The 15372-nt window shown below is 33.6% G+C and overlaps 1 protein-coding gene across 1 annotated transcript in view; it reads right to left on the bottom strand.

The window, feature by feature from the left end:
* Duox (dual oxidase) overlaps nucleotides 1-15372 on the bottom strand; it is a 55326-nt gene that overhangs the window by 23227 nt on the left and 16727 nt on the right. Inside the window, exon 3 of the mRNA XM_074100695.1 lies at nucleotides 5474-5545. Coding sequence (XP_073956796.1) covers nucleotides 5474-5545 — 72 coding nt within the window. The remainder of the gene's footprint in view (nucleotides 1-5473; nucleotides 5546-15372) is intronic.

Here is a 15372-nt window from a genome sequence, read left to right as displayed (position 1 = left end):
GTTTTGTGGCTGTCGAGCTAATAATCACCGAGTCGTGATGCGGCGATGTCGCAAGCAGCGGCTGACGAAGTATCAGCATGAGCAACGAATTAGGAACGAAGAGCCTTCGAGCAGGCGACTCACTGGCAGTATTTGCCTTCATGGATTCATAGCGTAATTGTTCATCTTATAATTATAAGTCGATCCTCAATGCCACAAATTGCTCACGGTAATGGTAATCACACGGTGCTTGCAGGTGTGTTTTTTTTTATAAATAGTTCAACAATTACATTGATGTTTGTCTAATGATGGATTCAATTTGACATCGTTGCCACAGCATGAAGCAATGCGTGCCCTTCTGCGGGGTCATACGAATGACATGGGCCGACATGTATTTCCGTGACCTTCGTCATTAGGTTTAGTGCGGCCACGTGGCCTACATAGTTGTTAATTTGTATAATTGTTACGAAATATGCATTTTGAAAAATTCCGTTCCTTTTTATTTCTTGTGTTTTGATCTATATGTGCTGTGCAATATAAGAAAAAAAGTCTTTCACAGCCAAAAACCGTAATTTCTTTGATATTTCTGAGCTTAACCACCTAATTAAGTATCACGCACGAGTTGTCTGGCCGCTAGCGGTGTTGATTTTAAAAAGCGGTGTGGGCGGCTGTCTCAAGATAGTTTATCAAGATATTATAGATTACGCCATGCAGATTTTTAACAAATTAATAAAGTGTTTATCATGGCTGGTTATCATTAGAACGTCACGATTGACCGCGTGTCGCAATTTCAATGCGCAAGCGTATGTAAAAAGGACTGACCAACCGATATTAATCTTATTCGAACGGCAGCTCGATGAGTCGAATGCAATGGAATAACGGTCAACCGGCGGAATTCTTTAAGCCTTTCTTGTAATGTAATTAAGATTTTATTGCATGGAGAGATTAAATAAAACCAATCTTTACGAAGGATTTAAATATTAATATTTTGCGAATGTCCAAGCGCGTTGAATGCTTTACTATCCGAGCTTTATCGAGAGCAAAACTGAACGGCAGTAGGTAATATAACTCTGATAAGGTGTTGCATAAAATTGTGCGAATGAAACTGCCACCCAGAAAGCATTTTACGCAATAATTAACAAGGGATATTATAATGTTCACGAATAATAAAGTAATGAGTGGACGGCGGACAAGCTTTTTCCTGCCGGTAGGCTTTTTATGGGAAATTTAACGAACTAGTCCGCACTGAAGTATCCCAAAATTTTGAATTTATGCTCGTTGCGAATAAGAGACCATGTTTTTGAATAGTGAGTTGTATTTTTATTGACCTGTTTATTTTTCTATTCGGAAATCTGAAGGTTTTTATTACGAGCAAAAGGCGTAAAGGATCCAAAGAAATGTTTAAGAAATAACAACTTGAAACCTCATTTATTTTTTCTGTGATGTCGTTTTATAAACCAGATTTAGATGAAATTGTGTTAAAAACTCACGAAATTGCTTTGTTATGTCGATCCTTCCACGAATGTTCTCGTAAATGTTAATGGGTTTTGATGGACTCAAAAGACTATCAGCAAATGTGTCGATCGACATAAACTGTATTTAGTATAAAAAAACCAGTACTATGTTTTTCGAATCTTGAATTTTGTCGACATTTCTTTTACACAAAATGTGTAAAAAATACACTCGGCCTACTTTCAAAATTATGGTTTTTTTGTCGCACCACAATAGCAACATTTATGGTTACTGTGAACTTGTTCGATAGTGATTTTTAACAATCAATATAAAATGCGGTTAATCGAAAAAAAGCCGGCGCAGGAAGCGAGTATCGTCGTCGTAAACTGTAATAACAATATTTAAAGTGAAGCATTTAAGCACGATCCGGTGAAATTACTGTTGAAACGGCACGCGATCAGCTCACAAGATTTTATTTAAGTAATTGTGAAGTTAAATTTTAGGAATACAGTTCCTTTTTATGAACAAATGTGTCTCCAATATCTGTTTACTTTTTTAAGAATATAAAACTCAACTAAACGTCTTAGAGCAGCGTTTCTTAACATTTTTCAGTCCGCGGACCCCTAGAAAATCGAACATAATTTCAAGGACCCCCTTAATAAAAAACACAGGAATAAATTTGGGTCTACTTTTAGTAATTCAAATGTGCATAGATAAGACGGCGGACCCCCATACACATAGGTACCCGACCCTCGGACCCCTGCGGTCATTCCTATTTGTTTTTGATACCTATACATACTATAAGTTTCGAGTAAAGAAATAGCAGGCAATCAATCTTTATATTGTCGCTACACAAGTGCGACTAGAACAACTTTTCAGGGCTAATACCTACAGAAAATAAAAAGCTCAGTGATAAAAACTGTACTTAACTGAGGCAGTCGTGATGCTGTGGGCCACACCTTATATGAGGTATTTTTTACCACTAACCGTTCAGTTCCGCTTTGAGCTAACAATAACTCATGTGTTAAAACAATATATCTAATTACCGAAGTTAACCGTCATTAGTGTAACAAGTTCTATTGATGCATAATGTTTAAAACAGATTAATACAAGGTCAAGTCGATAAATCAAACCAGTAGGTAAGCCCAATCGGACTTGATTAGCACCGGATCGGACAATGACAGCTGTCAGTTTAAACTTGACAGAGGCAGTAGCAGTAATTCGATGTCGAAATTTGATAGCAACGTAGCGATATATCATGCGGTTTTTACATTCATTTGTAGTTTTACAGCAACTGAATGCTATGTTATAGAATATCTCACAGTACTGGGGGCCTACCACGCTCTCTTAATACGATTCAGTTTAGGCTCTAAACTGAACTGCATCGCTATTTCGTACCACGACGTTACTTTTGCGATTCAGTTCAAGCACGGTTCAGCGACAGCGGTACAGACATTTTCATTCACTCACTTCAAGCGGTTTTCGTACCATGACGCTTAACTTGAGTGGGAATTGAATCGCTTCAGTGTCAAATTTAGCGATTCAGTATAAGTTACACATTCTGTCAATTCTTTTGGAATTTTAAGTGTGGAATCTTGTGGAATATTTTTAAATTTCAAAAACTTTGAAACTTTTATTCAAGTTTTATAACTTTTCATTGGTACTCACGACATTGTGCTTCTTAATTCCTCATTGATAAAACTAATTTTTCAGTGAGAAAAGAGACTCGAGGATTAGTGACAGCGTAAACATTTTATTTGTAATCAACACAACGGTTGCTAAGAACACGGAATTACTGAGTTATGGTTTTCCAAAATAAAGAGGTTTTAGTATACAATATTTGGTTTGGTTTGGTTCTTCTAATATGTATGTTGTATTTATTTAAATACACACTAATCCTCCTATCTCTTATAACTAGTAAACGATATAAACAGATTTGAATTTAAATAATACAAAATATTACATTACAACGCATACATTGTCAATGACTGGTTCAGTCAGCAACAAAGATATGAATACAGGCAAAGTGCCAAAAATATGTATGCAGTACTTTATTGCCTGAACATTAAGGTCGTGTGTACATATTTTAGACGACCAGATGGCCTAGTGGTTAGAGAACCTGAGCTTTTCTAAGCTTTATTTGGGACTAGGTCAATTGGTGTGAATTGTCCCGAGATATTTATTATTTATTATTATTATTATTTTTGGCTCTTTGGCTGTATTCATATCTTTGTTGCTGACTGTACTTTGCTGTCACAAACATAAAGACTAACCCCCTTATTCATAAACGACAATCAAACCTATTTTAGTTAAAATGCCGCTAAAATTCTCTTGTCCTTATCTGTCACTTCGACATTTGTATTTGTTAGAAAGGGACAAAGCATTTGTTAGTTAACATAGGCTTGTTAAGTTTTATGAATAAGGGGGTAAGGCCGCCTTTACACTTGTGAGTTACTTCCGTAATATTTATGTAAGTTACTTACGGTTGTATTTACACTGAAAATAAACTTACAGTAAATAATGCTTACGTAAATTTAGGGATTTTTAACTTGCATAACTTATTACATGCCCATATACACCAGTAACCACAGTAACTAAAATGCCTTTTAATCGGCGCCAAGTTAGACGTTATCATGGCGGTTTGTGCTAGCCCAAGCGGCTTCACTTTATAGTTTGTCACCATGACGGATCATGATGATATATTTATTAGTAACAAAATAAAATGATATTATTTACATCGACAGTAACGATAGAGCTACATTTCAAAAAAATATTGAAATAATATTATGTATTATGGCACCCTACGGACAATTATGATATTCAAAAAACTATTAAGAGCGTTTATACCTGCTGAGCTGGCAACGTTGCATTTTTGTTAGTTTTTCTCGATTATTCCATAAAAAAATTATGAAAATTAATAATGTTTTCTGATAGAACCCTTCTTAATATATAAGTTAATGTGTCTACTCCAATAATTATTCGTGATAGACTTTTATATTCCTTAAAAACGAATTAATGTTTATGACCGGTTTTCATTTAATTTTTATGGAATAATAAACCCTCTTAACAGTTTGTGCTAGTGTTGCATTCTGACGGCAGAACATTGCAGTAATATTCCATATTAACTTTTAAGGAATTGAAAATGTGAAATAGACATAAAATGCATTATGCAATGAAAACAATGAATAGTAAACAATTTTCTAATTTAATAATTCAATTTCATATTCAAAGTCTGTTGCAGTGCTAATAAGTGTTCATTGGTAGAGTTGATAAGTTAGAAGATACCGTGACAAATCAAAAATGCCGCAAAAATCCCGGACTCTGCTAATCTGAAACTTCCCAACTTATCAATCAAGCAAACTCGAACACGTTTAGGCTAGTAATTTTCCAATTTACTTAAGTAGTAAGAAATTACAGTAAATCACTTACAAAGAGTGTTTACCTGCACTTGAAAATTTAGCGTAAGTCGCTTACGTAACTGACTTACGTAAGTAAAACTCACAGGTGTAAAGGCGGCCTAAAGAAAAGTATAAAGGTCCCAAGGTGAAAAATAAATCCATTATTTTTTTAAATTATGACACGTTTTAACAAAGTCTAATTTAAAGCCCGTTTTTAAAGATTTATTTTCTTATTGTTTTCCGAACTTGAAATTTGCCTTTGTAATTAATGATGACCAAAATTGTTTCGTGAGAAATTTCGTAGTTACCTTTAGCTTTGCATTGCAAAGAGGCTAAGCTTAAATCTTCGGTAATTTGATCTAAATAAAGTACTTACTTACCAAGAATAATAGAAACAATAAAATACAGTTATATACCGGTTGTTTCTAGTTCCTGCCTGCTTGCCATTGTTTGTCACTAAACAAGTCATCGTTGCTTACGAGAAAGGCTCTGCTAACACTGGTTAATCATAGATACCTACTTATTTGTATGGAACCCTCGGTGCTCGATTCCGATACCCACTCGGTCGGTTTTTTTTTATAATACTTAATTATTTCGCGTTTTAAAATAATAGGTGATTGATTAAATAATAAACATGCACTTACCGACCGAGCCCCAGTCTGGGTATGCCCTATTGTTGTACCAGCCATCGTAACGTTGTTTCTCGAAGTACACCTCTGAAAAAAAAACATCGTGTCAATTATCAAAAGCATAAAATTGAATTTAAAATCCCGAAATGTAGGTACCTATTGATCTGTGTCAGTGGCGTTACCCTAACTTAACTTACATATACACATACAAACATCACGCCTGTATTTTCAAATGGGGTAGGCAGAGCACACAAAACGTTACCGCTTCGAAGCCACTTTTAGCAATTTTAGGTTTAAAGTTTGACAAAAACGGTTCAATAGTGATAGGTTGCTAGCCTGTGGCCTACGGTATACCCTATATCCTTTGTCGCCTCTTACGACATCCACGGAAGAAAATGGAGAGGTGCGTAATTCTAACCCGACACCACACGGGATAATTTACTTTCAGGTATAATATCTTGAAATTAACGTCTAAAATAGAAAAAATAAGTAGTTTAATATCAGAATAATATACAACTTAGATTGTAAATAACACCATTTAAAATATTCCAACCAATAAACCATTAAGTACGTATTTCTGCATTTTGTCATCTGAGATTTTATCGTAGAATAAAAACAAATGAAGCTTAAATTTTTTAGCGTTATTCTTAGCGGCCAGTATCAATCTTAATTTCTTACAAAAACTTTTTGCTATGAAAATTTTGCAATATCTATTTTCTGAATAAGTGAGTGGAACCAGAAAGTATACTACTAATTACTTATTCGTATGAGATTGCACTTATTATCTCATGTAAATATACTTACCTAAAAAAGTGAGTTTGTAGGTACCAGCCTCGAGCCCTCGACGCACTACAGGAGTTTTTACATTCACAATATTGCTTGTGTTCATTTAATAGTATAATTAGTGCTTTGGTAATGTTGCAATATTGTATAATTTCATATTCAATATGGATATCTACCATTAACCTATTGGAACTACATACATATTTACTTTTATACTTATTTTCTTTATGTAGTTATCACATAATAACGTACCTTAAGTATTTAAATTAATACTTCTAAACGCTCCTGATAAAATTTCCATTATATTAAATTCAATTTATTAATATGAAAATAAATTCAGGAGTAAGCTCCGACAAGCTCCAAAGGTTTATTTAAAGCATTCCGTCTGCTAATTCTGCCTCTAATTGGCTTACGGGCGGGTGTACAAGTCATGCATACGAAGCGGGTCGTTTTTGCGGATGCCTGTTCCAGATATTACTACGATCCGATCGAGGCCTTGCTCTGTCCGTTCTAGCCAAGATGCATCTGTAATAAGCCCTCGTTACGCACCCGAGAGCTACTCGTAAGAACTACGAATACCTACATACCTAAGAATATCGACGTAGACAGAAAGAAAATTTTATTTGTTTGTTCATTAAGAGGTTTATACCTGCTGAGCTGGCAACGTTGCATTTTTGTTAGTTTTTCTCGATTATTCCATAAAAATTGAATGAAAATTAAAAATGTGGTATATAAGTTAATGTGTCTGTCTACTCCAATAATTAACCATTAAAAACGGTTTTTTAAAAAAATAAAAATTCTATAACGAATAATTATTGGAGTAGAGGCATTAACTTATATATTAAGAAAGAGTTCAATCAGACCACATTTTTAATTATCATTCTATTTTTATGGAATAATCGAGAAAAACTAACAAAAATGCAGCGTTGCCAGCTCAGCAGGTATAAACGCTCTTTAATGCCTAATTATGAAATATTATTATGATATATATATATATATTAAATTTAATTGTTTTTTTTACTTATCATAAATATTCATAATAGATAATAAAACAAGCATTTATGTTTTTAAACATGGTAGCTAGTCATTAGTTGGTCAATTATTATAAAAATTACACATAATTATACAGCGAGGATGTCTCTTAGTTGTGTAAGTTATCGTTTTCATCGAGATGCGGGAATTCAGACGGTAATACGAACATAAGTAGCATTTTGGGAGAAATTTAATGAACACCCATCTGATTCCATGCCCAAAGATATTTTGCAAAAGAATCTTTACAGGTATTCATAAATCAATTAAGTATAGAAAAGTAAAATTACAAAATTAAATAAAATGGTTAAGTAATTCGCTTTTTAATTCGAAAATACGAGACCTTTAAAGAGCTACTTGATTTGTTGAATATTGATGTTATAAAATTGATATATGCAAATTTTGTAGCTAAAAAAAATGTTTTGTTGTCGTAGCTATTATTAATTTATACAACAGCATGGATGTTACTACTTAAATAGTTAAAGACGATTCTGATACATCAATAAATCCTTTGATTGAAGTATACTTTCATATTTGATTTGATTACATTTGATGACGCCCTGCAAGGGCACAGAATAATGCTAAAACTAAATTAAAAATTACACAGCACTATAAATATATCAAATTAAAACCAAACATTTACCTATTAATTACCTACTACATAGATGTATTGATATCATTTTACGGTACCTACTGAGTCGTATTTTCAAAGCGGATTGATTAAGTGCGTTCCCATTATCTATCAATCAATGCCATTTAAATTCTTGACCTGAATATACCTTCAGTGACGTAAAAAAATTTAGAACACACAACCCAATACTTATGCATAATGTACCTATATCAATCACTTTTGGGTTTTTTAAGTAAGTATACCTACTGACGAGCAAAAGTAATGGGCCACTTTTATAGAAAGTTCCGTAGTAAAGTGGCTCTTTATTTTTATTTACCATACCCGGCCCGTATTACATGTTTGAATATTGAATATAATTATATTTACTCAAATGTCGAGCGGTTCAAATATCTACAATCATTATGTCGAGTTTTAAAATAGCTAAGATTGAAATGTTGACAAATTATACATTTTAACTACATTTTAATATAAAGTTTGTTTGTAGCTATAAAAGTATGGGAACGGCTTTTTGATATAATTTATTTGAAGAATAAATCCCTGGATCCCGATTTTGTGTAACTACAATCGCATGCATATTAATTTGTGTTAATATTTGCTCCCTGATGCAAATGGTTATAGATGAAGATAAAAAATATATGTGTATGTAGGGTACCTACAAGAGTAGGGGTGGTTGACAGCACTCGATCTCAAACGCCAAATTTTAAAAGACCGACCCAAGCCCTCCTATACTAATACATACAATTCACAAGGCCAACTCTATTGTGCACCCTGCGATAGAGTTTTCAAGACTAAGTTCGGTCTAGCAAGCCATATTAGAGCGCACGCTAGAAAATAAGTGTTTTTTCATTGTTATTATATTTTTTTTTGCAAAATTTTATACAATAGATATATTTAGTCAGGGTCGCCGTCATCGAAACCGATGTGGAGGACTATATATATATATAGGGGTGGGTATGTTTAAAAAAATAAGTTGAAAAATTTACGTTATTAAATTATGTTTCCATGTGTATTTATACAGTTAGTACCATTTTCTTTACTATCTGTCACTATAATTCGTAATCACGGGATTTTTTCAACAGCAAAGTGCATTCCATATTAGCCACCACCTGAACTTTAGGTAAATATGCATCCGATTATTCGATCACTGTTTAGGTATTAGCGATGACTGAAATACCGAAATTCATAAAAAGAACTATTTTAATATTTGCGATTATTAAATTTAAAATGATAATAATGCAACACATGTAGTTTAGAGGTTTGAGTATTTAAAATTATTTTAGGTTTGTAGCATATTTGAGGAGTTTTATAAAACATTTTAAGAACTCTCTCTTAGTACATATAGGTACTCTTAGTGCAGCAAACGAGCGAGCAAGACACCCGGGGCAGACGAGCCTCGGATAAGTTGGCGGTTAAGAACAAAGGCGAGAGTAAAGCGAAGTGACACGAAGCTTCCACTTAGCCTTCGATGTTAGGTTTTTTTTACATCAGCTCGGAATATTTTAGAAGATTTAGAATATTCAACTTTTGGTCTTTTTAAAATAGTTACCGAAGTATAAATACGTCAGTAAATAAAGTAAATGCGGAGTCATTTTATTCTTCGGTATTGTTACTGTTCGTTATTTTAAGTTTCGATGACTTTTTGTAGATACCTTACTTAAAATATCGAAATTTAGATCTAAGTTAACCATTCGATAAAAATATTTTTGATATTTTATACTTCGGCCTTATAACCTTCGCTATTATTATGTTTCAATCATAGCTATTTCAATTGTAGATAAAATTAAAATCATACGTAGTCTATAGTTAGTGTGCGTAAACAGTTGCACGATTTATATTCTGAACATAAATACATTAGTAGGTAGGTAATAAATGACAACTTGCTAAAGACGGCTGTAAATTGAGAACGGACAAATCACATATAAGTTTATTGCTCATGCACTCGTACCGGTCGACGGAGTAATAAATTGCGATCATGTAACAATCCCTTCTAAAGGAGATTGTAGGGTAGATCGACGACTTTAAATGTATATATTGTTGCTTATTACATTAGATATTAAGCGCGCTTTAATATCTATTACAGTTTTGTTTAATAAAATACGTGTGTTTTTTTTATTTCTAAGCATCTAGTTTATTTTTCATTAATAAATCCCGATGAGTAACGTGAATGACTAACTGGCATATTGCTAGAGGGTATTTTTCGAAATTCTCACGAGATAATGAACTAGCAAATTTTTTATATATTTTGAAATATAAGAAAATGATCTAATCAAACCGAGGTAGGTAACACATCTATAAGTAAATATATCTGTAAAATTTTCTGAAAAGACAATTTAGGCAACCACTTTAAATTTTCAGAATTAAAGTGACTAAGATATCTAACCCGCTCGTAGAATGCTCAATAGAATGAGAAGTAAGTAATTAATAAGTGCGATTAATTTAACAGTAATGATTAGAATTAGGCCCAAGTCTCAAGAGAGAATGAGATGCCCTACTTTCTTTACTTAATTCATTAATCAAATAGGTATTCTAACTACAATTTAATTTCAATATGAAAAGTTTGGTATACAACCATACCACTAAAATGATTATGAGTAAGTAATTTTATTAATAACTTTACTAGCACGATTGTAGGTATTTCGTTTTATTTACACCGTGGCTCCATATAGGTTCACATCACATGGTTGAGGTAATTGCCATACTAGTATTTAATTTTATGCCAGGCAATAAAATAGTGCGCATTTTTTACAGTTTCGGCATTGTAGCGCAAGCTGAATGTAGCAGGTGCTGATAAAATAATGCCAATCGGTTAACTGTGGGAAAATGTGGGCCAAGTCACACAGCAAGTCATACTGCAATTACTCACATTTGCAGTGCAAAGTGTCTGCAGCAATCGATAAAAACATTAGTTATAAAAATTCATGATCAAGATACATCTGGCTACCTGCAGCTGTAATAGATTTTAATATAAAATCTTTAAGATAAATGCAAACCTATGTTTGACTCCTAGTTTAAAGTAAGCTTTAGGTATTACCGATTAGGCTAAATATTAAACTAGTTGTCAATCAGTCTATGCTCACAAAGTTAACTGTAGCCTACATGAATACATTATTAAATGCCACTTGCCCGCGCAAATTTTAGTTTTAAGTATTAGGTACCTAAGTAAAGTTGAAAACAGAAGTAACACAACCTCATGTATAATATTTTCCTCCCCGAAATATATAGTTTATCTAGATTCTAGACCATGGCAACAGGGAGTAAAATGAAGGCACTAATTTTGTATATCAAATTTAACTTATTCTTTTATCAGTTTTCCTATTCTTTATATTCAGCTATTTAATTTGAATTAAATAGTTGTAAAAATGATCCCATCAAATCATATTTTCCGTTTTTTTTATAAATCGATAGTGTATGTGACGCCTTAAAATAATAACAGGAATGTAATTAGCCCAATATTTAGTTTGAGTATTGGCAAACCTGCTTATTTCAAGAAGCACATGCAATCGGTTATCGTAAACGCTGTCAATCTGTTGACAACCTAGTGGGTGTGACAGTCGGGAGCGGCTTCGATGACAACTGTCTTATTTGATGTTTCTGTCGTCATAGTAAATGCCACTCATATTGTAGCCAAGAGAGCGTAAGGTAAACGTACGAGTACACGTCACTATCGCAATAGTTGCCACTTGCCATCTTTCATTTTATGCCATTAGCAATTAAAGGTGACGTTTACCTTATCTTTAAACATATTGGTAGCCTGCTTGTGATAAATTAAAGAATTATACTGGGTAAATACTAATCTATAGGCTTGCATGATGTTATAATTATTTCCTAAATTTCCTTTTATATTTCTAACAGAGCCTATAAATCTTGCCTTTATGAATTAATGAACTTACGAATAAATAAATAAAACCGGCCAAGAGCGTGTCGGACACGCCCAAAATAGGGTTCTGTAGCCATTATGAAAAAATTAAGTAATATTTTATACGGAATCTTCCAAAGTTTAGGTATATTTTATACCTTAGGCTGCTATTTACTCTTAAATAATTCTCAAGCAAACTTAGCCGTTATAGTTTTCCTTGAAAGTTTGATATACTTACTACCATCCTGATTTTTTTTTAAATTTTCCACCTACCAGTTTAGATTTTAGAGGGGGGGACAACGCTCGATTTTTAATAAAAATTTGCACTTTAAAGTTGAATATTTCGCAAACAAATCACTAAATCGAAAAATCGTCTTAGCAAACCCCTAATGGTTTTAAAAGACCTATCCAACATTTTATTTATTTATTTAGCCATTTGAACTGGGTGAGAGCTGATCTGATCTATATACTTTGTTGAATTTGATGTAGGTTGAAGTTGTCATAGGATGTCTCTCAACTCAGTGTGCCTCTTGGCAAAGGCCTCCTCCAGTAGCTTCCATTGTTCACGGTCTTGAGCAACTCTTCTCCATTTGGATCCTGCAGTAAGCTTAAGCTCGTCCTCCCAGCGCATTTCCTGTCGTCCTCGACGTCTTTTGCCATCTCTAGGATACCATTGCGTTATAATTTCCACTTTTCTTGTCTGGATCTCTCCATTTCTGCCGGTCCATCTCCATTTCTGTAGGTCTATTTTTTCCAGGTTGTCGGTTAGTTTGGTTTTTGCTCTTAGTTGGGTATTGCTAAATCTGTCTTGCCTTCTTACTCCTGTCATGCTTCGTTCCATAGCTCTCTGGCATTTTTCTAATTTGTCTCTATGGTATTTTCCAACATTACCCCTCACTAAAGGGTTAGATGAGAAAAAAAAATCACCCCCACTTTACGTCTATGGGAGGTACCTACCATAATATTTTTTTAAAAATTTTCTTATTAAACCATTTTGTCGGCATAGTTTACGTATATATCCGTGCAAAATTACAGCTTTCTAGCATTGATAGTCCCTGAGTAAAGCCGCGGACGGACAGACAGACAGACAGACAGATAGACAGACAGACATGGCGAAACTATAAGGGTTCCGTTTTTGCCATTTTGGCTCCGGAACCCTACAAAATGTGAAATTTTGCGAGCAGATTCCATAATTATATGGGCTTTGATTGTCGATTCAGTTTTTTTTTAATTTCAGGGGCCACTTTTTAGAAATTGGTTTTCCCAGGATGTTGCTATAGTTAAATTAACCTTATACCTTATGTTAACCGGGCTTAGGAAGAAAAATATATTGTTTTAAAATTAGGTTTTTATTTGTTGTTCTATCTTTTTATTTAATTTTTTTAAAGTAAGAAAATTTGAGTCGTGGTTAAGAATTAATTGTTTGTGACTTTGATTTGGTATAGATACAAACTTAATAGGTCATTGGTATCATGTCATTCAAGCTTTTAAAGAATGGAGGGCGGAGGTTATACTCAATTAGCCGTGGATAAAAACTAAATCCGGTATCCTCAGGACAATTATATTACAAATAGTTGTGTTTTTGCACTAATAAAAGTTTTTGTTACAAAATGAGATCATAACACACATCACGATCTCGCTTCAATAACGAAATTGGATTGGAGGTAATTATTTTTTTACATTATAAGACCGTCATAGGAAGATGTACAGTTCCGGATTTAGAATTAACTAAAGATAAGCTTCATTTATTTATACATGGAATTACGTAATATATAATGACGGTATACGTACTTATTATGCATATACTTAGTAGCACTACTACATTGAAATATTTTGTTGCTATTCGAACAGTATAAACTACTGCAGGGATTCTGATTAGATTGCTATGTACTGTACTGTTATTATCGAATTTCAAGAAGTAGGCAGTTGGTTTACTTTATTTTCAAATACATATCATCACATTATTTTTTCAACATAGTAATTAATGGAGTAAATATCAATGGTTTTATCTTTGGGTAAATTACCTGTCTGCCAGTCTGCGTTAATTTATGACTGCGATGAGTAGTCTCCAAGACATTTAAATAATCAATGTATATATTCTTGAAAGTTTAAAACGATACCGACACGCCCTATTCAATTTAAACTCGATGAAAATGGATGAATTCCATTATAGGAGCGTTTGACCCCGTAATTTTATTTATGGCCAGTATAAAAGGGGAAAGAGAACGAGAAGGCCTTTGCCCAGTAGTGGGACACCTAGCAGGTTATTAGAAAAGTAAAAATGAAAGGAAACCTTTCACAACTATTTAATTGTAGTTTACTTGCATCGAGGTATCTAAAGAATCCTATCAAAACCCTGCTTGCAGGGCCTTGCCATTGTACCATTATTTATCGCCAGTGAATTTGCGTGTTACGCTGTTCGATTTTATTTACTTTGTAAAGGTATTAGCGGCATTTGCACTACAAGCCATGCTCTGTCTGTAAGTAGAATTTTGAATCAGTCTCAGATTTTATAGAAAAAAAAAACAGTAAGTTAAGTCTTTTCGCTACCTGTAGGTACTTCTTCGTCGATGCTCTTAAGGTTCGACACTAGCATTGAATTTGATGCTATAAACATAAGACGTTTGGTCATAATGCGTGGCTCTGCCCTTTTTACAAAATTCGGTTCCGTTAAGAAAAGTCCCTTCCCTAATACCTGCTGTGCTTGAAATGGTATTCAATATTCAATAAGTAACTAACGAGGATTCATGGCGCTCATCAAGTCCTCAAGCTAAGATAAATATTGCTTCTCTTTATATTGAATCAGTAGCATTATTTAAAATGTGCCTAATAAGGAAGTGATGAATAGCTGTTAACAAGCGGTAAACACGCGTGTTAACATATTGTAACGTCTCTTAGGTTGACTAAGCTGAGTGCCATTAATCAGTTATTTAACTTTTGAAATATATCATTAATATAATGTGTTAACGTTAACTCTCAACTTGAATAGTGTTGTTCTTTAAAACTATTTTGGTATAGTCATTCAAGTATCTATTTTTCAAACTAATAGTCTTTGAATCTTGGTATCGTACCTGGTTACTTATAATGTACCTAGTATAGAGATACGACGTTCAGTTGGCAGATTCAAGGCCTTAGTATTTGCTACAATTTTAATTAAGTCGCTTTAGCAGATGTAAAACATGCTATAATGACTATAATGACGTCATGAGCCTTCGGTAAAATGTCAAAAATTGCCTTCGGAGAAGTAAATATTTTGTGATACAAACAACAGTAACAAGAAGGTAACTCAGCTCATTAATATAGATCCAACCATGTTGAGCAGGAAGCTGCTGTTTCTATTAATTTTGTGTATCATACACAAGGATGTGGCCAAGCCACCGTCCGCGATTTCCGTCCGCCCACGCGCATTGTTCAAAACAAAACTCGAACGAAACCAATAATGGTGTATTGAACCCACATACGTATACATTTACTGCATTTGAATGTTGACATTTAACGACATAGGTACTGTAGCAAAACGTGATGTTGCAGATCTTCATGTAGACGTGTTCTTAACAGATTTACCGTTGTACAGTTGAGGGCAAAAATATCTGTACAGCGATAGGCTCATAAATA

Source organism: Choristoneura fumiferana, chromosome 17 (genome assembly GCF_025370935.1).
Source record: "Choristoneura fumiferana chromosome 17, NRCan_CFum_1, whole genome shotgun sequence".
Lineage (NCBI taxonomy): Eukaryota > Metazoa > Arthropoda > Insecta > Lepidoptera > Tortricidae > Choristoneura > Choristoneura fumiferana.
This window is presented reverse-complemented; position numbering and strand designations above follow the sequence as displayed.